This window comes from Oncorhynchus nerka, linkage group LG4 (genome assembly GCF_034236695.1).
Source record: "Oncorhynchus nerka isolate Pitt River linkage group LG4, Oner_Uvic_2.0, whole genome shotgun sequence".
Taxonomy (NCBI): Eukaryota; Metazoa; Chordata; class Actinopteri; order Salmoniformes; family Salmonidae; genus Oncorhynchus; species Oncorhynchus nerka.
The window spans coordinates 51,197,431-51,221,960 of record NC_088399.1 but is presented as its reverse complement, the minus strand read 5'-3'; the positions used below and the strand labels follow the sequence as shown (position 1 = coordinate 51,221,960).

The 24,530-nt window shown below is 45.8% G+C and overlaps 2 protein-coding genes across 6 annotated transcripts in view; both read right to left on the bottom strand.

Annotated features, from left to right (window-relative positions):
* LOC115127402 (rab GTPase-activating protein 1) overlaps positions 1–24,530 on the bottom strand; it is a 111,686-nt gene that overhangs the window by 19,695 nt on the left and 67,461 nt on the right. For 4 of the 5 annotated variants that reach the window (XM_029657021.2, XM_029657041.2, XM_029657034.2 and 1 more), the window contains 2 exons: positions 3,163–3,276; positions 2,133–2,207 (listed from right to left, as the gene is read on the bottom strand). In XM_029657021.2, the coding sequence (XP_029512881.2) occupies positions 2,133–2,207; positions 3,163–3,276 (189 nt within the window). The remainder of the gene's footprint in view (positions 1–2,132; positions 2,208–3,162; positions 3,277–24,530) is intronic. The other variant, XM_065017644.1, reaches the window with a different exon arrangement.
* On the bottom strand, positions 8,779–12,799 carry LOC115127425 (probable G-protein coupled receptor 21). Its single transcript, XM_029657053.2, has one exon. The coding sequence runs from the start codon at positions 11,850–11,852 to the stop codon at positions 10,761–10,763; it is 1,092 nt and encodes a 363-aa protein (XP_029512913.1). The 5' UTR covers positions 11,853–12,799; the 3' UTR covers positions 8,779–10,760.

Below are 24,530 nucleotides of genomic sequence, written 5' to 3'. Positions count from 1 at the left end.
TCACAACCGGCCATGATTGGGAGTCCCATAGGGCGGCCGTCATTGTAAATAAGAATTTGTTCTTAATTGACTTGCCTAGTTAAAAAAAAGTTTTACAAATCTGAGATACCTATAGTACGTACTGTAGCCCTCATCCTCCACATACAACACCCATTCTGCCAGTCACATTCTGTTAAAGGTCCCCAAAGCACACACATCCCTGGGTCGCTCGTCTTTTCAGTTCGCTGCAGCTCGCGACTGGAACGAGCTGCAACAAACACTCAAACTGGACAGTTTTATGTCCATCTCTTCATTCAAAGACTCAATCATGGACACTCTTACTGACAGTTGTGGCTGCTTCGCGTGATGTATTGTCGTCTATGCCTTCTTGCTGCTGTCGTCTGTGCCCAAAAATGTGTGTACCCTGTGCTGCTGCCATGTTGTGTTGCTACCATGCTGTGTTGTCATGTGTTGCTGCCATGCTGTCATAACCTCACATGGTCTCTCCTATCATTGCTATGCAGACGACACACAATTAATCTTCTCCTTTCCCCCTTCTGATGACCAGGTGGCGAATCGCATCTCTGCATGTCTGGCAGACATATCAGTGTGGATGACGGATCACCACCTCAAGCTGAACCTCGGCAAGACGGAGCTGCTCTTCCTCCCGGGGAAGGACTGCCCGTTCCATGATCTCGCCATCACGGTTGACAACTCCATTGTGTCCTCCTCCCAGAGCGCTAAGAACCTTGGCGTGATCCTGGACAACACCCTGTCGTTCTCAACTAACATCAAGGCGGTGGCCCGTTCTTGTAGGTTCATGCTCTACAACATCCGCAGAGTACGACCCTGCCTCACACAGGAAGCAGCGCAGGTCCTAATCCAGGCACTTGTCATCTCCCGTCTGGATTACTGCAACTCGCTGTTGGCTGGGCTCCCTGCCTGTGCCATTAAACCCCTACAACTCATCCAGAACGCCGCTGCCCGTCTGGTGTTCAACCTTCCCAAGTTCTCTCACGTCACCCCGCTCCTCCGCTCTCTCTACTGGCTTCCAGTTGAAGCTCGCATCCGCTACAAGACCATGGTGCTTGCCTACGGAGCTGTGAGGGGAACGGCACCTCAGTACCTCCAGGCTCTGATCAGGCCCTACACCCAAACAAGGGCACTGCGTTCATCCACCTCTGGCCTGCTCGCCTCCCTACCACTGAGGAAGTACAGTTCCCGCGCAGCCCAGTCAAAACTATTCACTGCTCTGGCCCCCCAATGGTGGAACAAACTCCCTCACGACGCCAGGACAGCGGAGTCAATCACCACCTTCCAGAGACACCTGAAACCCCACCTCTTTCAGGAATACCTAGGATAGGATAAAGTAATCCTTCTCACCCCCCTTAAAAGATTTAGATGCACTATTGTAAAGTGGCTGTTCCACTGGATGTCTTAAGGTGAATGCACCAATTTGTAAGTCGCTCTGGATAAGAGCGTCTGCTAAATGACTTAAATGTAAATGTAATGCTATGTTGTCATCTGAGGTCTCTCTTTATGTAGTGTTGTGGTGTCTCTTGTTGTGATGTCTGTTTTGTCCTGTATATATATTTTTTTATCCCCCGTCCCCGCAGGAGGTCTTTTGCCTTTTGGTAGGCCGTCATTGTGAATAAGAATTTGTTCTGAACTGACTTGCCTCGTTAAATAATGTTGAAATTAAACACTGGGCTGGGACATATCTGCATCAATGTTTACTGTCCTACACATCTATCTAATTGGAACAGTACTTAAACAATGCATCAGATCTGCTTCATACATCAAAAACCTTTCGTTTAGGTTAAAAAGAAGAGGCATCTCTTGATGTCTGACTTGTTCACTATAGGCCATCTAGGTACTTAGCCTGAATGTTCATGTCTCCCTGAAATAATAACAGGACCGTGCAGTTCACTGTCTATCCACTAGGCGTCACTGTTTTAAATCAGAGAGCGCTCTGGCACTTGTGATGGCTGAGAGGGAGGGATGAGACATCTGCCCTGAACCTCCTCCAGCCTAGAGCACTCCATCACAGAACTGAGCCCGTGAGGAGAGAGGGAAGGAGGGAGAGAGAGCGAGCGAGAGATACCGCGTGTCTCGATCAGCTCCCAGCTCTGCTGTTGCCATGTGTAACTCACGTGCAGCAGCAGCACCGCAGCCAGGAAAGACTGCCCCTGGCAGTAGCCAATCTCCTCATCATACACTGAGTAGGCCTGGGGAGGAGAGAGGAGCACAACGCGCAACGTTAGAGACAGGACCAGAGACGGGTTGTTAGTGCTATTGTAAAGTACATTCTCTGTATTACAATAAAAGAATAACAACATGGTAATTCATCAGTTGCTTTCATCCAAAGAGCGCACGCCGTACAGAACTGTCAACATTGACAGTGACGCATTAAGACGCCGAAATCAAACCCAGCGAGCCATTGGATCCACTTTACAACTCTCTGGAGAATTACCATTGGTCGTATCGGACGACATAATAAACTCCCTGAACTCTGAATGGAGATCGAGAGAGAGAGAGAGGGAGGGGGAGGTCTGAGCAGTAGCCTTCTAAGTTACTCTGTAAACCCTGTTATAATGATGAGCTGTCCGGCTGAAACAGTCAATGCTGAAACGCAGCGGTACAACGGATATGGATCAAACGTACAGGGAGAGCAGACGCGCACACACACACACACACACAACTTTCTAGCAGTCACGGAGAATCGAGTGGACCCAGTCAACCATACAGAAACACGGCTTCTTGGTCAACGTTCAATGATGGATCGAGACCCCCTGGCCAGGAGAGAAGACTCCAACCAAAATATCGACTCAGTTGAATCATTTTTGGGAACCCGGGCCTCAGTTGATCCTTTTGAAATTGTTAGCCCCACTGACACACTTCCGTAATTAGTATCTGAATCAAAAACCGAACTTTTCCCGTCAATAATAATACAGTGTCGATGGCGGAGTGCTTACTGCTCATTGGCTGGTAGCTACAGCTTTTTTTGGCTCCCATTTTTGTTTTTCTTCGCTTCATATTCCAGCCAATCTTTGAGCAGTTGTGGGACCGTCCCCCTCCTAGTAATGTGTTGTAATGCAATTTGTACGATTCTGAAGCGAGGCCATTTCCCCCTCGGGGATAATTCATATTTCTTCTTCTCCTACTGCTCCCTCCTCTCCTCACCTTGCAGATCTTGTAGAGTGAGTCTTGGCCGTCTCCTCCAGTGTCCTTGAAATAGTCGTGAGCTGGGAAAGTCCTGTTGATGTCTCTGGTGATGGCACTGTCCTGGGGAGACTCCTGGGAGGGTCAGACAAGGGAAAAGGGGAGAAAAAGAGGGAACGAGAGAAAGGAAACAGTCAGTGAAGTCCATAAAGTTACATTTAGATTGGATGTTCCCCTGGAGTTAGATCTTCCCCAATTAACCACGGACTCTGTACATAAAGTCCAGTAAGCGCCTAAGGAATCCAACCAGCTGAAGATACCAGACCAGTCAACATACTTTTCTGCCCTGGCTCCACCAGGGGACAGTGTTCTATGGTAAATGCAGCCTCTCAGTTCGTCTCTCTGGGAGAGGAGATTGGGGATGGGAGGGGAGAGGAAAGGCCACTGAACACAGCATACAGTGGGGCCCGGAATAAAGGGGCCTGGATCCCTTGATAAAGATGAGTAAAAAATACTATAAAATAAATAACACTATGCAAAACAAAACAAAAAACAAAACAAAAATGCGATATATTTTATACTGATACAATTGCTCAGAGAAAGAGATTTTGCTTAACAAATTGAAATTTAAAAAAGGGATAAGGATCAAGCTAATAGGATCCCCTATTTTAAATCAATACTCCAGCACCCCCCCCTTTGACAAGATAACGCCACTATGCCTTTTTCTCAAATGTTTTATTAGATTGGGATCGTAGGAGGGATCTAAGACCATTCCTCCATACAGAATCTTTCCAGATCCTTGATATCCTTCGTCTACTCTTACGGACTTCCCCTCTTCAATTCAAACCACAGGTTTTGAAATGGGGTTCAAGTCCGGAGACTTGTGGTCAATGAACCATTTCTTTGTAGATTTTTGATGTGTGCTTGGGGTTATCTTGCTGGAAGATCCCCTTGCAGCTGAGTTTCGCCCAATGATTCATCGCCCCTATCGTGTTCAGTTAAGAGGTACCATGAGAAGGAATGACAGTACCTAATATGTATTCTGTACCATTGACTGGCACGCTCAGCCTGTCTCTCGGGGTCTCTCCAGTGACTGGCGCGTTGTCTCGAGGACAGTGCATTGTTTTTCGTGCAGGCAGGTTTGGCTGCCGCAGTGGCACAAAGAGCTAAATCACTTTTAGAACCGTGTTGCTCCCGGACAAATCTATTTACAGAGGAAAAGTGAATGCAAATAACTTTATTGAAAGTATGTTTGATAAGAAATACTATGATGTGGGGAAAAAAGAGATGAAATGACACAGACAGGGGTGTGAATGGATCCCATCCTCTCAGCTCAGCCCCGGTGACCAGCCGCACTCCATGTTATCGTGCTCACCTTACAGTAACACATGTAGCACACGTCAGATGGCAACCGGTCTTATTACGACAGAGTGGAACCCAGGCGGTATTGACATGTTTCCCCCGGGAATCCCTATTCTGACGCGGCGCCACACGGAATGGAATTACTGTAATTACAGTACCCACACGTACGTATGCACAGGAGTACACGCCACGCATGGACGCACGCACGCACACAAACAGACAGACACAGTCACACACACACACACACACATACCTCTGCAGCGCCCTTTTCAAATATTAATTACCCCCGGGTTCCATTATTGATGCTCTGTTTATCTGGAACAGAACAGCATTTAAATAATGCACATATTCCACACACAGTCACTAGCATCCACACACAGCTACACAGTATCAGTCAGTCACTGAGCTGAGCCAGTCAGCCAGTGACTTATGGGCAGATTCAGCACCTAGATATCTGGACCAGTATGGCGGACAGTATTTACAGAATAACGGTGAGTCACTGGCTGGCTGACTGGCCTCAGCACGGCACAGAGGAAATTATTCAGCACGAGCTACAGTACCAAGTAACAGTTACCAGCACCCTTATTACGGCTGGATGTCTGGTCACCAGCAGACTACTTTTAGTTATCGTCCGGAAGTGTGGCAGTGTGCGCCCTCGTTCACTCCTCTTCCAGGATTGAAAAGCATCGGTATAAGAAATGTGGTATACTTTTCTATAATGAGAGCTACTTTTAAATTATGAAAAATTTTGCGAGCTACTGTTTTTTTTTTTTTACCTTTCAAATAAGACACTCTGTAATTTCCCAAATTCCGTTTTCTTTATCATTTTTTCCCCCTGTTTTTTTTTTTTTCTATCGAATTAAATTCTTCATAGAGAAACAATGACATTTGATGTTCTGAGTCCATGTCAATGCTGAAATCACATCAGAAGACCATTTGGTTTAGGACATTTTGTTGTTGTTGGTCTAGCTAGTCATCACAGACATAGCCCTAGGAAGTAGGGCTGCTGATAAATATCTATATTTTTTTTATATATACAACCCCCCCCCTCATAAAATCAGCGAATTATGCCTTTATTACTCATGTACACCAACTTTGCAACAACTGGACCCAACTGACCAACTCCCTCTCTCCTTCCACCCTAATCTCCATCAAGCTTTCTGTTCCTACTTCCAAAGAGGAAGACTGAAACCAAAAGAAAGCAAGCAGGAGAAGAATGGACGGAAGAAAAGAAGAATAAACAAAGACCTAAGTGGTGGACGGACTTCTCCTCTCCTTCCAGCCATTGCGCCACACCCTAGGGGTAGTAGGGGGTGGCTAACATCAATGCCTCGTGTCCCAAATGGCACCCTATTCCCTATATAGGGCGCTACTTTTGACCAGAGCCCTAAGGGGTCAAAAGGAGTGCACTACATAAGGATATAGGGATGTTGCACTGGACTGAGGCCTGTGAGCCATTGGTCTCCATCACTGATAAGGATCCATGTTTATGTTCGGGAGAGTTATCTCGGGCTCTGAGACACTTTAAAAAGCCCAGTGACATAACACCAATTAGCCTCTGTCCATCTAGAGCCTTTGCGTGAGTGGGGGGAGGAAAAAAACAGTGTTTGGTGATGCTCATTGTTAGTGATGGAGAGAGACGGTGTGTGTGTGCGTGTGTGCGTGTGTGTAGGAAGCACTTTAACCTGTTCCTCCATTGTTTACAGCTCAGGTTTATTCTGACCCAACACAATGGCTGAAATGGCATGTTGTTTTTCTTACTTAGGGCTGATTATGAGACCTGGAGTGGGGCGATGAAAGCCCTACTCCAGGAAGTATGGTGGGAGGGAGAGAAAGAGGAGGAGGGGAGGAGGAAGGGTGGGAGAGAGGGCTCTCCTCCGTCTCCTACTCAGGCCCTTTGTGGGGGAGCAACCTGCCCTCCCTCAGACAGCCACCCTCTGCCCTGAATACAGAGCCAGGCTGGGCAGAGGTGTCTGTGTGTGTATACGGTGTGGTACTGTTCCTTTCCTCTGTACAGCCGGCTAGCTCCTCTGGCTCCGCAAAAAGGCTAGCTAACAGGCTAGCTACCAGGCTAGCAGTCCATCGGCTCCAGGCAGGGAGCTAAGAATAACCCACATATGAAAGAAGCTCTTCTTCAGACGAACTTTGCCTGATTTCACACATAATGTACAGGGACCTGAAAGACTGAAGATGTGGTGAATTGCTGATCCCTGGTATTCTATTTGTGGTAACGATAAGTCGATAGCGTACACAAACTTGTGTCCATCATGTGCAGGTATGCATTTGTGGTAACACTGACACACACTCACGCCCATATAGTGTACAAGCTCGGTGAGCCCACAAGCACGCACACGTTTTCATAAAGCACAAAGCAAGAATAACAAGCAGGAAGTGTGATTCCTTTAGATAAGATCACATTTATTTGCTCAGTGCAGCATAATATACCAGAATAGAAATATCTCAGGACAACTCTACAACATGACATCATTACAAGTGCTCGTGGTACCGAGTTAGTTAACTAGCCTTAAATAACACGGAGAACATGATTATGTTTAAGCCCCCGCAACATTCAGTTTACCCAGCATTTGCGACAAATAATCTAAACATTGAAGAGAGTTCAACCCAAGTTAAACATTAAATACATTTTTTTTTTTTAAAGTCACATTTTCAACCATGTTTTGGGACATTTCCAGCCAAACGGCCTTCTTGTTAATGCGTCCATTCTCCTCTTAATCTGATAAAGAGCTGAGCCACTTAATACAGTCGGGTCATGAGCTAACCATTAAGAGAGCCTGGCCTGACAATTTAGGGCATTAAGAAAATACATATGAGAAAATTCAATAAGGACATGCTGGATAACAGAAGGGAAAACAGTGTGTGTGTGTGTGTGCACCCTGTGTGCGTGGGTGTGTAGTCCTCTAGTAAAGCTTGGGCCACAAAACTGTCCCAGATTTGGCATGGACGTTTCCAGCATCATATCAGGTCTCACAACGTCCTAATATGGCACTGTCGAGAGCAGGTCATCGTGGGATCACTAGCCCTTTGATGTTTTCCCACAGAAAAAAGAAAAGGACTTGCCGTGGTTCTTTGGCATTGAAATGTCCCAAAAACGTACATCAGCAAACAAGCAAAGCAAGAAACCTTTCCCCCAGTTTTGCCCCCTTTCTAAAGAACCGTCAACTGACTGCTGGATTGAATAGAGTTCAACTAAACCGACACCTAGATGGAGATACTGTCAAATGTTGAACTCCTATCTTCCTCAAAAGAAGAATGCCTGAATTCTCCACCTCATCGGAATACTAAGTGGTCAGTATCTGAACAAAATAAGAGCCTGTTTGAAAGTACAATAGTAGGAAACCCAATCGATATTTGGCATACGTCCGTGAGCAAATATTTGTTTCGAGAGAACTGAGCTGCCTGTCAGTATCCAACACACTAAAAAAGACCCAAACATTTATTTAAAAAAAAACTGGAAAAAAAAAAACTATGCATTCGCACATCAAACATAGTAGCATACAAAGCACCCACACACACACACACACACACACACCAATCCCCAAAGGGCAGAAGAGTCACGGAGAAAGTCATGTGAAAGTAATAAAGCGGTGAACAACGTGTGATGACTCTGAATATCACCAACAGTTCAGGAACATCACATGGCCAATAGAGAGAAACAGATCTATTGTTTCAATAACCGGTGGTAAAATGTAGAGGAGGAAAAAAGATATATATAAAAAAAATGGTGTCTGTGTTGACATTCTTCAATAAAGCGGACAAAATGGAGGAACAATGAACGTATTGCACTCTGCCCTTTGGCTGCGCAAAGACAGTCTCCAAAAGTTTGACAATATTTGAATTGTGAGGTTTCTTATTCAAATCACCTAATCAAATATATACAGTAGGCAAAACATGCATAAGACTATGTACAAATTTGAAATGTAACATGGAACTTTAGCCTACATAAAGATGAACAGCACTGTATTCATTGCAGAGGCAGCCTGACAATACAGTAGTCCAACTCAATGTCTGTCCATACCGTCATCACTGCAAAATTCCTAACATGAAAAGTTCCATTAAAAAAAAATAGCCCTAAATTGCAAGTTCTCTCTCTCTACATCTCTCATTCCGTCTCGTTCTTTTTGAAATATATAACATCTAACACACATTCAACTTTGGTCAACTAAGAAAGTAAAGCTACTAAGTATATTGTATATTTGCTCCCAAATGGAGGAGTTTTTGGCGAGCCCTATTGGCCCTGGTCAAAAGTAGTGCACTCTTTAGAGAATAGGGTGCCAATTGGAATGTATGCAGTAACACAAGAACCTGTGGGGCTGCATTACGATGCAGACAATACTTTACGACACTTGGCCAGGGGCCGATGTTCCTCAGCTGACAGCAGCTCACAGCTTTCTCAACATTCACGGTCATTAACCCATGGCCAAACTATAATGCCGTCACGTCACCGTTAACGCGAGCCGCAGTTTAACAACTCACGATGACCTATGAGACATGCTATGCAACCTGAAAAAGCAGCACGTCCGCGAAAGCGGGGATCGCTTGAGTATTTTCCACCGCAAGGAAGAGCATTGCAGAGACGTCGACGCACAGAAACAAGCATATACTATCAAAGATAAATTCACAAATAATAACAAAAAAAATCATTGTGCATTAAAAGGGTTGCTATCGTATTTTAGGCTGCTATTAACTTTGTTTTTTACTTCCAACTTGACGCAATTGTTGTCGCCTAACCACCAAAGGAAATTATTCTCATCATTATCCTTTGTTGTTATGGCGCAACAAGCAACCTGGCCTCAGAGAAAGACGTATAATACTATATATCCCCCCCAAGACATATGATAAGTTAATTAATCCAATTCGTATGCTATTGTACGGCCGGGTAAGACGAATGATACTTTTGACCATATCTTATAATCATATGATACTGTACAACCGCAATTGCATTCATAATGTAAAGTAATATAGCATACTAAAAGAAATGTCTCAGATTTATGTACAGAATAATACGAATTGCCCTGAGACCACGTTGAGTAACCAGATAATTGGAAGAGAAAATTTGACATCGAAAAAAAAAAATCAGATGTGGATGTTTGCTCACTCTTTCTTTTAGAAAGTCTCATCAGAAAAATCTTAGATAATGAAGACAGTAAAGGTCACTAATCAGGCCCACTGGTATTGGCTTGTTAATACCGGATGCAACAGACAACGGGGCAAAGCTTTGGAGATGATAAACTACTCTGAAACTCAAACAATCAATTTTCAATCAATCTTCTGCTTTGACACAACGGCCACATTCTCCTCATAAGTGAACTGGAACGTACTGTCTGTCTGCAATGTACTTTGGTTACAGAGTCAGACAAGCGCTGATGATAAGGAAGCTTGTTGAAACTAAAGTCATCCAGTCAATGATTACTCTGATCCCTCGGGAGTAAACTAGTCCTGGTGTTTAAACCTCTAAACAAAGTGGTCCTCCCTTTCTCTGCCCGTACCTCTGCCTCAGAACAGCCCAGATATAAATGAATTATGAAGTACTGGCTTCTCTTCAGAGTCTGAGTTTGCTGCACCCTTCAGAGCACAATGTTGTAAATATTCTGTTTCCGTGTTTAAATAAAATCCACAAGGGAAAAATGTAAATAAGTTATTGACAGCTCCACTTAGCTCAGTATTAAAGTGTTTTTCAGTTTTTAAAAAAATTACGTGAGTACTTTGTTGCATTTAATACACTGTAGTCATGGCACAAATACACATTGTTTCACAAACTGCTAGGAAGATACACAGTCTCAAACATATTTTTCCCACAAGATCATGTGTTCTTACAGTTTGTGTTTTTGGCAAGTACTGTCAGAAGGGAGGTGTTCAATCAACTAACACTCCATCCACGGCAAAACGCTGACACAACGTAGCCATAGTACTGTCATCCGTAACTGGAGTCAAAGGTTAGGGTACTGTAATTCCACATCCTTATTCTGACTCTCACTCCCCCTCCATGTTCTACCTCTCTCATGGCAGAGGCTGGGCTGTACTTCCCACGCGGGTCTCAAAACGCTCGGGTCCTGGAGCCGATCCTGTCAGAGCCAGCTGTGACCAGGAACGCAACCATCCAACTGTCTGGAAACAACCGTAGCAACACAACATCCTGTGAAGCCTGTTCCCCTTAGCTCAGCATCAACATGGGACACACTTAGTGCTTTAGCAACACGACACACTGACTCGACCGTCACACGGGTCTCTGGGAGGTCCTACACATGGCATGTGGAGCGTGTGCAGACTGGCCCCTGTCCGTGCCCCGGCCCAGGGCCAAAAGGATTCTTACTGTCCACACGCTGCACGCAGAATGAACATAGACGCTTTAAACCCTTCCGGAAGGCACTGTTGGTTAGACTATAGATCAGACAGTTACAGAAGCTGTTGCTGATAGCCAGCCAGGTGGTGAGGAACGAGGCGACGGGGTGACGGTAGATTCCAGCGCTCTCCAACAGGAAGTACAGGATGTAGGGAAGCCAGAGGAGATAGAAAACGCTGGTGATGCGAAAGAGCACCATGGCGTAGCGTTTGTCCGTGCACGCCGGCGCATGCTGCGGCTGGCCATCCTGTCCCAGAGAGCTCTCCTGTGGGCTGAAGCGGGCGCGGCGCTCGCTGATCTCCTTTGTGTGTTGCCGGCAGATACGGAAGATGTTGGCGTAGGTGAAGCAGACCGTCATGGCTGCCGGCACGTAGAGCAGCGCCACGATGAATGACGTGAAGAGCGGCTTTGTCCCCCACTCCATGGCACACCACTCAACCACATCGCCGTGGTAGCCAGGCTTCCCCCAGCCGAAGAAGGAGGGCAGGAAGATGAGGGCGGAGTAGAGCCAGATGAGGAGGATGCACACGCGGATCCGGCACGGTGTCACCAGTGTAGCATACGACAGCGGCCGCGTTATCGCCATGTAGCGGTCCACGCTAACGCACGCCAGTGACGCCATGGAAACGCTCTTCAACACGGAAACCATGTAACCAAACACCTTACAGGTGAGCTCTTCATCCAGGCCTTTCAGGTGGTGGAGGAGGGAGAGGGAAGGGATGAGGCAGCTGACCCCAACTAACAAGTCTGCGTAGGCCATGGTCTGGATGAAGGCGCTGGTGGTGTGGTGGTGGAGCAGTGGAGCACAGTGGAAGACAAATATCACCACCAGGTTGCCAGAGATGATGAGAACTGTGAGGAGCAAGATGATGGCCACCTCTAAAAGACAGGTGTTGAAAATCTGGGAGTAGCCCATGTCTAGGAGGCAGAAAGGAGAGCCGCTCTGGTTCAGGAGCTCAAGGTCCAGCAGGTCCAAGGAAGAGTTCATCTTGCAGCCAGGGAGCCTTCTGAAAGCCCCTGGTCTGAAACCAGATCCAGAGACAGAGGACTGGAACTTGGCCGGGGATGGTCAATGGCTGGTCCAAGTCCTAGCTCAGCAGCAGACCAGGCCGGTGCCCCAAAGAGAGGAGCTGTGTTCCCTCTGCCATGTCAGCAGCAATGTTGAAGACTAGCCCTCGCCCACGATCAGCGACTAGGGAGTCTCCCAGGGCACCCCTCACTGCACAGACGAGTCACACAGAGAAGGACACAGATAGCAGAGGACAAATACTCTGGCAGGCTCTCATCCTACTTCTCGTTCTCTCCTCAGAAAAGACACAGCCAACATGTGCAGCGCTGTGTGCCTGCTGCATGAAGAGCAGGGGGGAAATATATAATCAAAAAGGTCAAACAACTTTTATAACGATCGCTTACTATAATACCGGTTTGTCTCATAAAAATGCAGTCACACATTCCCCAATATCTCAGGTGATATGGAGTGCGATGTTTCCCAGAGAATGTTGTGTCCTCTCCTTTCAGTCTTTTTCTCCAAACACGAACAGCTCAGACGGATAGTGTCCAAAGAGTCGAAACCACCCGTTCTGCTAATCGCCACAGGAACTTCAGCAGAAAGGAGAAAAGCAAGGATATTGTCATCCACTCTTCTCACTCAGGCTCTCCCGGTCTCTCTCACGCCGGGAACAGAGAGTATAAATGTTACATGTAAATGATTGAGGATGAAGGAGTAGCCTCAAGCAGGCGATTGGCATTTTAAACAGAGTCCAGGTCTCCTCAGAGAGGCAGCAGCGGCATATGGTGGAAATGAGAGAGCAGGAGCAGGCATACCGATGCAGAAACCCAGTCTCTCTCTCTTCTGTGGAGTTGATTCAGCCTTGTTTCTCTCGCTCTGTCTCTCTCTCCTTTGGGCTCTGTCTCTCTCTTTCTTTCGCTCTCTGTCTCACGCCGCCCGTCCCCGTCTCACTCACTCCGTCCGTCCCCGTCTCACTCGCTCCGTCTCACTCGCTCCGTCTCACTCGCTCCGTCTCACTCGCTCACTCGCTCCGTCTCACTCGCTCACTCGCTCACTCGCTCACTCGCTCCGTCTCACTCGCTCACTCGCTCCGTCTCACTCGCTCACTCGCTCCGTCTCACTCGCTCACTCGCTCCGTCTCACTCGCTCACTCGCTCCGTCTCACTCGCTCACTCGCTCCGTCTCACTCGCTCACTCGCTCCGTCTCACTCGCTCACTCGCTCCGTCTCACTCGCTCACTCGCTCCGTCTCTCTCGCTCGCTCCGTCTCTCTCTCTCGCTCGCTCCGTCTCTCTCTCTCGCTCGCTCCGTCTCTCTCTCTCGCTCGCTCCGTCTCTCTCTCTCGCTCGCTCCGTCTCTCTCTCTCGCTCGCTCCGTCTCTCTCTCTCGCTCGCTCCGTCTCTCTCTCTCGCTCGCTCCGTCGTCTCTCTCTCGCTCGCTCCGTCTCTCTCTCTCGCTCGCTCCGTCTCTCTCTCTCTCGCTCGCTCGCTCGCTCCGTCTCTCTCTCTCGCTCGCTCGCTCGCTCCGTCTCTCTCGCTCGCTCGCTCCGTCTCTCTCGCTCGCTCGCTCCGTCTCTCTCGCTCGCTCGCTCCGTCTCTCTCGCTCGCTCGCTCCGTCTCTCTCGCTCCGTCTCTCTCTCTCGCTCGCTCCGTCTCTCTCTCTCGCTCGCTCCGTCTCTCTCTCTCGCTCGCTCAGTCTCTCTCTCTCTCGCTCGTCTCTCGCTCGCTCCGTCTCTCTCGCTCGCTCGCTCCGTCTCTCTCTCTCGCTCTCGCTCGCTCGCTCCGTCTCTCTCGCTCGCTCGCTCGCTCCGTCTCTCTCGCTCGCTCGCTCCGTCTCTCTCGCTCCGTCTCTCTCTCGCTCGCTCGCTCCGTCTCTCTCGCTCCGTCTCTCTCGCTCGCTCGCTCCGTCTCTCTCGCTCCGTCTCTCTCGCTCGCTCCGTCTCGCTCGCTCCGTCTCTCTCGCTCGCTCCGTCTCGCTCCGTCTCTCTCTCTCGCTCGCTCCGTCTCTCTCTCTCGCTCGCTCCGTCTCTCTCTCTCGCTCGCTCCGTCGCTCGCTCTCGCTCGCTCCGTCTCTCTCCGCTCGCTCGCTCCGTCTCTCTCGCTCGCTCGCTCCGTCTCTCTCGCTCGCTCGCTCCGTCTCTCTCGCTCGCTCGCTCCGTCTCTCTCGCTCGCTCGCTCCGTCTCTCTCGCTCCGCTCGCTCCGTCTCTCTCGCTCGCTCGCTCCGTCTCTCTCGCTCGCTCGCTCCGTCTCTCTCGCTCGCTCGCTCCGTCTCTCTCGCTCGCTCGCTCCGTCTCTCTCGCTCGCTCGCTCCGTCTCTCTCGCTCGCTCGCTCCGTCTCTCTCGCTCCGTCTCTCTCGCTCGCTCGCTCGCTCCGTCTCTCTCGCTCCGTCTCGCTCCGTCTCTCTCGCTCCGTCTCGCTCGCTCCGTCTCGCTCGCTCCGTCTCTCTCGCTCCGTCTCTCTCGCTCCGTCTCACTCGCTCCGTCTCACTCGCTCCGTCTCACTCGCTCCAGTCTCACTCGCTCAGTCTCACTCGCTCAGTCTCACTCGCTCAGTCTCACTCGCTCAGTCTCACTCGCTCAGTCTCACGGTTCACTCAGTCAGTCTCACTCAGTCAGTCTCACTCAGTCAGTCTCACTCAGTCAGTCTCACTCACTCGCTCCGTCTCGCTCGCTCACTCAGTCTCACGTTTCACTCACTCAGTCTCACGTTTCACTCACTCAGTCTCACGTTTCACTCACTCGCTCAGTCTCACTCGCTCCGTCTCACTCGCACGGCCTCTCTCTCTCACGGCCCTCTCTCTCTCACGGCCTCTCTCTCTCTCACGGCCTCTCTCTCTCACGGCCTCTCTCTCTCACGGCCTCTCTCTCTCACGGCCTCTCTCTCTCACGGCCTCTCTCTCTCACGGCCTCTCTCTCTCACGGCCTCTCTCTCACGGCCTCTCTCTCTCACGGCCTCTCTCTCTCACGGCCTCTCTCTCACGGCCTCTCTCTCACGGCCTCTCTCTCACGGCCTCTCTCTCACGGCCTCTCTCTCTCTCGGTCTCTCTCTCTCTCGGTCTCTCTCTCTCTCGGTCTCTCTCTCTCTCGGTCTCTCTCTCTCTCGGTCTCTCTCTCTCTCGGTCTCTCTCTCTCTCGGTCTCTCTCTCGGTCTCTCTCTCTCTTGGTCTCTCTCTCTCTCTCTTGGTCTCTCTGTCTCAGTCTCTCTCGGTCTCTCTCTCTCTCTTGGTCTCTCGGTCTCTCTCTCTCTCTTGGTCTCTCTGTCTCAGTCTCTCTCTCTCTCTCGGTCACTCGGATTCTATCTCTCTTTGTCTCTCTGCAGCAGGCAGGGCAGAGCCAGTCCACCCCCTGTTCCAACGCCAGCCAGTAAGCAGCTGCAGGAGCGCAAGACTCCCTTGTCCCTCCCATGACAGACTGGCTGGCTGCACAGAGCATACCCCGACCGCCACTCCACTATCTCACTCCCACACACACTCTCGCTCTCTCTCCTTGAACTCACACACACCACCTCTCTCATATACACACACACATCATTATTTAACACTCACTTATCCATACACACCTAGTAAGTGCATTTTGCTCATACCAGTCCGTGTTAAAAATGCAGAAAACGCCAATTTCTCTCTCTATATATTTTTTCCAGACACACATTCAGGCTGTATACCAAAAGTATGTGGACACCTGCTCGTGAAACTTCTCATTACAAAATCATGGGCAGTAATATGGAGTTAAGACTTGCTTCCATTCAGCCACAAGAGCATTAGTGAAGTTGGGCACTGATGTTGGGAGATTAGGCCTGGCTTGCAGTCGGCATTCCAATTCATCCCAAAGGTGTTCAATGGGGTGTGAGGTCAGGGCTGTGTGCAGGCCAGTCAAGTTCTTCCACACCAATCTAGACAAACCATTTCTGTATGGACCTCACTTTTTGCACGGCGGCAATGTCATGATGAAACAGAAATAGGCTTTCCCCAAACTCTTGCCACAAACTTGGAAGCACAAAATTGTCTACAACACCATTGTATGCTGCAGCGTTAAGATCTACCTTCAATGGAACTAAGTGGACTACCCCGACAAATTAAAAACAGCCCCAGACCATTATTCCTCCTTCACCAAACTTTACAGTTGGCACTATGCATTGGGGCAGGTAGCGTTCTCCTGGCATCCGCAAACCCAGATTTGTCCGTTGGACTGCCAGATGGTGAAGCATGATTTATCACTCCAGAGAACACGTTTCCACTGTTCCAGAGTCCATTGGTTGCGAGCTTTACACCACTAGGCTTGAGTACGGCTGCTCGGGCATGGAAACCCATTTCATGAAGCTCCCGACAAACAGTTATTGTGCTGACATTGCTTCCAGAGGCAGTTTGGCAGCTCTGGCAGGGCTGAAACTTGATATACTACTTTGTTGGAAAGGTGGCATCCTATGATGGTGCCATGTGGAAAGTCACTGAATTTGTTCTTAACTGACTTGCCTAGTTAAATAAAGGTCAAATAAAACTGAGCTCTTCAGTAAGGCCATTCTACTGCCAATGTTTGTCACATGGCTGTGTGCTCGATTTTATACACCTGTCAACAACGGGTGTGGCTGAAATAGCCAAATTCACTCATTAGAAGTGTCCATATATATTTTTTACATATAATGTACAGTTGAAGTCGGAAGTTTACATACACTCGTTTTTCAACCACTCCACAAATTTCTTGTTAACAAACTATAGTTTTGGCAAGTCGGTTAGGACATCTACTTTTTGCATGACACAAGTAATTTTTCCAGCAATTGTTTACAGACAGATTATTTCACTTATAATTCACTGGATTACAATTCCAGTGGGTCAAATGTTTACATACACTAAGTTGACTGTGCCTTTAAACAGCTTGGAAAAGTCCAGAAAACTATGTCATGGCTTTAAAAGCTTATGATAGGCTAATTGACATCATTTGAGTCAATTGGAGGTGTACCTGTGGATGTATTTCAAGGCCTACATTCAAACTCGGTGCCTCTTTGCTTGACAACATGAAAATTCTAAAGAAATCAGCCAAGACCTCAGAAAGAAAATTGGAGACCTCCACATGTCTGGTTCATCCTTGGGAGACATTTCCAAATGCCTGAAGGTACCACGTTCATCTGCACAAACAATAGTACGCAAGTATAAACACCATGGGACCACGCAGCAGTCATACTGTTCAGAAAGGAGACGCATTCTGTCTCCTAGAGATGAACGTACTTTGGTGAGAAAAGTGAAATTCAATCCCAGAACAGCAAAGGACATTGTGAAGATGCTGGAGGAAACAGGTACAAAAGTATCTACATCCACAGTAAAACGAGTCCTATATCGACATAACATGAAAGGCCACTCAGTAAGGAAGAAGCCACTGCTCCAAAACCGCCATAAAAAAGCCAGCCTATGGTTTGAAACTACACATGGGGACAAAGATCGTACTTTTTGGAGAAATGTCCTCTGGTCTGATGAAACAAAAATAGAACTGTTTGGCCATAATGACCATCGTTATGTTTGGAGGAAAAAGGGGGAGGTGCACTGCCACCCCTGTGAAGCACAGGGGTGGCAGCATCATGTTGTGGAGGTGCTTTGCTGCAAGAGGGACTGGTGCACTGCACAAAATAGATGGCATCATGAGGCAGGAAAATGATGTGGAAATATTGAAGCAACATCTCAAGACAGGAAGTTAAAGCTTGGTCGCAAATGGGTCTTCCAAATGGATAATGACCCCAAGCATACTTCCAAAAGTTGTCGCAAAATGGCTTAAGGACAACAAAGTCAAGGTATTGGAGTAGAGGTTGACCGATTAATCAGAATGGCCGATTAATTAGGGCCGATTTCAAGTTATCATAACAATCGGAAATCGGTATTTTTGTCAGCTCAGGGGTTTCAATCTTGCAACCGCACAGTTAACTTAGTCCAACGCTCTAACCATTGCACTCCACGAGTAGCCTGCCTGTTACGTGAATGCAGCAGAAGCCAATGTAAATTGCTAGCTAGCATTAAACGTATCTTATAAAAAACAATCAATCATAATCACTAGTTATAACTACTGATCCAGTTTAGCAGGCAATATTAACCAGGTGAAATTGTGTCATTTCTCTTGCGCTCATTGCACGCAGAGTCAGGGAAAATGCAACAGTTTGGGCAGCCTGGCTCATTGCGAACTAATTTGCCAGAATTTTACGTAATTATGACGTACATTGAAGGTTGTGCAAATGTAACAAGAATATTTAGACTTAGGGATGCCACCCGTTAGATAAAATACCGAACAGTTCCGTATTTCACTGAAATAATAAACGTTTTGTTTTCGAAATTATAGTTTCTGGATTCGACCATATTAATGACCAAAGGCTCGTATTTCTGTGTGTTATTATGTTATAATTAAGTCTGATTTGATAGTGCAGTCTGACTGAGCAGCAGCAGGCCCGTAATCATTCATTCAAACAGAGCTTTAGTGCGTTTTGCCAGCAGCTCTTCGCAAGCTGAGCGCTGTTTATGACTTCAAGCCTATCAGCCTAATGGCTGGTGTAACCAATGTGAAATGGCTAGCTAGTTAGCTGGGTGTGCGCTAATACTGTTTCAAACGTCACTCCCTTTTAGATTTGGAGTAGTTATTCCCCTTGCGCTGCAAGGACCGCGGCTTTTGTGGAGCAATGGGTAACGATACTTTGAGTGTGGCTGTTGTCGATGTGTTCCTGGTTCGAGCTCAGGTAGGGGCGAGGAGGGGGACGGAAGCTATACTGTTACACTGGCAATACTTAAGTGCCTATAAGAACATCCAATAGTCAAAGGTATATGAAATACAAATGGTATAGAAAGAATTAGTCCTATAAATACTATATTAACTACAACCTAAAATCTCATACATTGGAATATTTAAGTCTCATGTTAAAAGGAACCAGCAACTTTCATATGTTCTCATGTTCTGAGCAAGGAACTTAAACGTTTTACATGGCACATATTTTACATGGCACATATTACTTTCTTCTCCAACACTTTGTTTTTGCATTATTTAAACCAAATTATTATTTATTTGAGGCTAAATAGATTTTATTGATGTTTTATATTAAGTTAAAATAAGAGTTAATTCAGTATTGTTGTAATTGTCATTATTACAAATAAAAATAGAAATCGCCCGATTAATCGGTATCGGCTTTTTTGGTCCTCCAATAATCGGTATCGGCGTTGAAAAATCATAATCGGTCGACCTCTATATTGGAGTGGACATTACAAAGCCCTGACCTCAATCCTATAGAAAACGTGTAGGCAGAACTGAAAATGTGTGTGCGAGCAAGGAGGCCTACAAACTTGACTCAGTTACACCAGCTCTGTCAGGAGGAATGGGCCAAAATTCACCCAACTTATTGTGGGAAGCTTGAGGAAGGATACCCAAAATGTTTGACCCAAGTTAAACAATTTAAAGGCAATGTTACCAAATATGAATTGAGTGTATGTAAACTTCTGACCCACTGGGAATGTGATGAAAGAAATAAAAGCTGAACTAAATCATTCTCTACTATTATTCTGACATTTCACATTCTAAAAATAAAGTGGTGATCCTAACTGAACTAAAACAGGGAAATCTTACTAGGATTAAATGTCAGGAATTGTGAAAAACTGAGTTTAAATGTATTTGGCTAAGGTGTATGTAAACTTCCGACTTCAACTGTATATACCCAAATTTGACTTCTATAGGGTTTTGATAAGTTATGTTGCTGTCTGTAGCCCTAGAGATGTTAATATTGGGTTATTTGTGTACTCCTATAATGCTAGTAGTGTAAACCAAAAAAGTACAATGCAACTCTTCCTCTCTTAAATGCCAGGGTAAGAGTTTCAGTTCCATTTTTATTCAATAAATGAAGTTAACGGAAATTCTGATCGCAATTGTGCCTCATTGTTTTACCCACTTTGTTCCTCACTAGCAAACACTTAGATTCACATATTCACACATTTAGCATAGAGTTGAACTCACTGGATGTTATCTGTGCCTTGCGTCCTCTGGTCCGACCGAGTTGTTGCTGCACCAAATAAATACTCATGTGGTTTTTTTGGAGCCTGGCCATATGTACTGTTCTATTCATTCCCTTCTCAGCAGCCATGACAGGGCATTCCTATCACATAAACTGTGGGAGATTCGGACTTCTGATCGAAGATCATAACGAGCCAAGACAAGAACAGGGCATTGGGAGGACACTGTACTTTTGTGCATATTGTAAAGGAAATTTGTCGTCTCTTAAACTTCAACCGCAGATACACTCAAATGACACTTTTTTTTTTGCAGTCATTGAATGTCTTCCCGGTAAAGGGAAGGCTAGGACCTCCGTCTAACATGAAGCAGGAATGTGAATAAAACAATACCACATTGGCAGTTAAGACCATACTTCCACAGTTACATGATTAAGAATGGCTTATGTAATTTGTATAAAATATAGCTAATGTCCCTCAGGGGACTCACTGTGCAAGATGAGTTTACATTTTCGCATTCCTCCTCAAGGCCCTTCATTGTAGTGAGTGTATGTGTGTCTGTGCAGCTTGCGTGCGTGCGTGCGTGTCGTCTCTTATGCACCTGCTCCTCATTAGGCTGCCAGATCACCAGATGCGGTTCCTTCATTTAGCTTCTTCTCTGAGGACCACAGTGTGTCTGAACTGAAGACGCTCAGCACGCTCTGTTATGCTCCCTGCTTTCACTGTCTGGCTAAAGTAAAGATTTCAACCCTCGCAAAACTATGAATGAGGATGAAAGCCTCGTCTTTGGTCATACTGAAGGAGCATGACTGAAATGTTGCCTATACTGTCCCACAGTAACTGACTGCATTGTCTTTAGAGTTTAAACTTTCTCCCCTACCATATGACTGTCAGACCAGTGTCTGCCTGTCTGTTTGCCTGCCTGTCCATCTGTCTGCCCGTCTGCCTTTCTGTCTGCCCGTCAGTCAGTCCATCTCTACCGCAGTGTCTTTCAGTCTGTCCAGAGACTGACATTAAGGTGTGAAAGGCACTTGCCAATCGGGCAAGTTATTTGTATTTTTGGGTTGCCTGAATATTATGATCACTTGCGCAAAAAAATGTAAACTAGCTATTTACATCCAGAAACACCATATACAGTATTGTTTTATTTTCACCTACACAATGGGTAGTAGTCTTGTTTTTTGGGGGGTTGTTATCAGTAAAAAGGATTCTCAGTACAGGCTCAACTTTCCATAAATTGTCTGTCTTTCACTTAAACAATGGGAAGGAACCAGACAAATCATTTTTTAGGAATTCCTTGCAGTGTGGTTGATTTGCCTGCCTAATGAAGCAACCTCAGAGCAGGCTCAACTTGCACTTTCCCCAGGAAATAGCACAACCCTTAATGTATTTTTGGTTGTTGTTATCAAATCAAATCACATTTTATTGGTCATATACAAATATTTTGCAGATGATATTGCGGGTGTAGCAAAATGCTTTGTGTTCCTAGCTCCAACACCACAGAAATATCTAAAAATACACAACATAACACACACATCTAAAAATAATGGAATTAATAAATATAGAACTATTAAGACGAGCAATGTCGGTGTCCGGAGTATAAATATATACTGTATATATGAGATGTATAGACAATATGGACAGTATATCTGAAGAATAGTATATGTACAGCAATAGTTAAATAGTATAGGACTTGACAAGAATACAGTGTCTACTGAACATAAATATATACTGTATATATGTGATGTATAGACAATATGGACAGTATATCTGAAGAATAGTATATGTACAGCAATAGTTAAATAGCATAGGCCTTGACAAGAATACAGTGTTTACTGAACATAAATATATACTGTATATATGTGATGTATAGACAATATGGACAGTATATCTGAAGAATAGTATATGTACAGCAATAGTTAAATAGTATAGGCCTTGACAAGAATACAGTGTCTACTGAACATAAATATATACTGTATATATGTGATGTATAGACAATATGGACAGTATATCTGAAGAATAGTATATGTACAGCAATAGTTAAATAGTATAGGCCTTGACAAGAATAGTGTCTACTGAACATAAATATAAACACAAGATGCAACAATTTGAAAGATTTTGATGAGCTCCAGTTCAAATAAGGAAATTGGTCAATTGAAATAAATTCCTTAGGCACTAATCTATGGATTTCACATGACTGGTAATACAGATATGCATCTGTTGGTCACAGATACCTTAAAAAAAAAAACAGTAAGGGTGTGGATCAGAAAACCAGTCAGTATCTGGTGTGACCACCATTTGCCTCATGCAACGCAACACATTTCCTTTGCATAGAGTTGATCAGGCTGTTGATTGTGGCCTGTGGAATGCTGTTCCACCCCTCTTAAAATGGCTGTGCGAAGTTGATGGATATTGGTGGGAACTGGAAAACACTGTTGTACACGTCGATCCAGAGCATTCCAGAAATGCTCAATGGGTGACATGTCTGGTGAGTCTGCAGGCCACGGAAGAACTGGGACATTTTCAGCTTCCAGGAATAGTGTACAGATCATTGCGACATGAGGCCGTGCATTATCTTGCTGAAACATGAGGTGATGGCAGTAGATGAATGACACAACAATGGGCCTCAGGACCTCGTCACAGTATATCTGTGCATTCAAATTGCCATCGATAAAATGCAATTGGTGTTCGTGGTCCGTAGCTTATACCTGCCCATAAATAACCCCAACACAACCATGGGGCACTTTGTCCACAACGTTGACATCAGCAAACCACTCGCCCACACGACGCCATACACGTGGTCTGTGGTTGTGAGGCAGGTTGGACGCACTGCAAAATTATCTAAAATGACATTGGAGGCATCTTATGGTAGAGAAATTAGCATTAAATTGTCTGGCAACAGCTCTGGTGGACATTCCTGCAGTCAGCATGCCAATTGCACACTCTCACAAAACTTGAGACACCTGTGGCATTGTGTTGTGAAACAAAACTGCACATTTTAGAGTGGCCTTCTGTCTCCAGCACAAGGTGCACCTCTGTAATGATCATGCTGTTTAATCAGCTGCTTGATATGCCACACCTGTCAGGTGGATGGATTATCTTGGCAAAGGAGAATGTGTGCCCAACATTTTTGAGAAATAAGTCTGTGTATGGAAAATTGTGGGATCTTTTATTTCAGCTCAAGTAACATGGGACCAACAGTAAAATACATATTGCACATATATTTTTGTTCAGTGTGTGTATGTGTATATATATATATATATATATAAAACCGTTCAAAAGTTTGGAGTCACTAAAAAAATGTCCTATTTTTTCAAAGAAAAGCAAAAAATGAGTCCATTAAAATAACAGAAATACAGTATAGGCATGATTATTATTTTGCCAGCAGCATACCACCCTGCATACCACTCACTGCTGGCTTGCTTCTGAAGCTAAGCAGGGTTGGTCCTGGTCAGTTCCTGGATGAGAGACCAGATGCTGCTGGAAGTGGTGTTGGAGGGCCAGTAGGAGGCACTCTTTCCTCTGGTCTAAAAAAAAAAATCCCAATGCCCCAGGGCAGTGCCCTGTGTAGGGTGCCGTCTTTCGGATGGGACGTTAAACGGGTGTCCTGACTCTCTGAGGTAATTAAAGGTCCCATGGCACTTATCGTAAGAGTAGGGGTGTTAACCCCGGTGTCCTGGCTAAATTTCCAATCTGGCCCTCAAACCATCACGGTCACCTAATAATCCCCAGTTTACAATCGGCTCATTTATCCCCCTCCTCTCCCCTGTAACTATTCCCCAGGTCGTTGCTGCAAATGAGAACGTGTTCTCAGTCAACTTACCTGGTAAAATAACAGATAAATAATTAAATACAAATTAATGTTGTAAATAACTATTGTAGCTGGAAACGGATGATTTTGAATGGAATCTCTACAGTTAAATCAGAAGTTTACATACACTTAGGTTGGAGTCATTAAAACTTGTTTTTCAACCACTGCATACATTTCTTGTTAACAAACTATAGTTTTGGCATGTCTGATAGGACATCTACTTTATGCATGACAAGTCATTTTTCCAACAATTTTTTACAAACAGATTATTTCATTTATAATTCAATGTATCACAATTCCAGTGGGTCAGAAGTTTACATACACTAAGTTGACTGCCTTTAGTGCGGAAAATTCCAGAAAACTATGTCATGGCTTCAGAAGCTTCTGATAGGCTAATTGACATCATTTGAGTCAATTGGAGGTGTACCTGTGGATGCATTTCAAGGCCTACCTTCAAAATCAGTGCCTCTTGGGAAAATCTGGCATTCTAGGCAGAGTTCCTCTATCCAGTGGCTGTGTTATTTTGTCCATTTTAGTCTTTTCTTTTTATTGGCCAGTCTGAGATATGGCTTTTTCTTTGCAACTCTGCCTGGAAGGCCAGCATCCCGGAGTCGCTTCTTCACTGTTGATGTTGAGACTGATGTTTTGCGGGTACGATTTAATGAAGCTGCCAGTTGAGGACTTGTGAGGTGTCTGTTTCTCAAACTAGACAATCTAATGTACTTGTCCTCTTGCTCAGTTGTGCACCCGGGCCTCCCACTCCTCTTTCTATTCTGGATAGAGACAGTTTGTGCTGTTCTGTGAAGGGAGTAGTACACATCGTTGTATGAGATCTTCAGTTTCTTGGAAATTTCTTGCATGGAATAGCCTTCATTTCACAGAACAA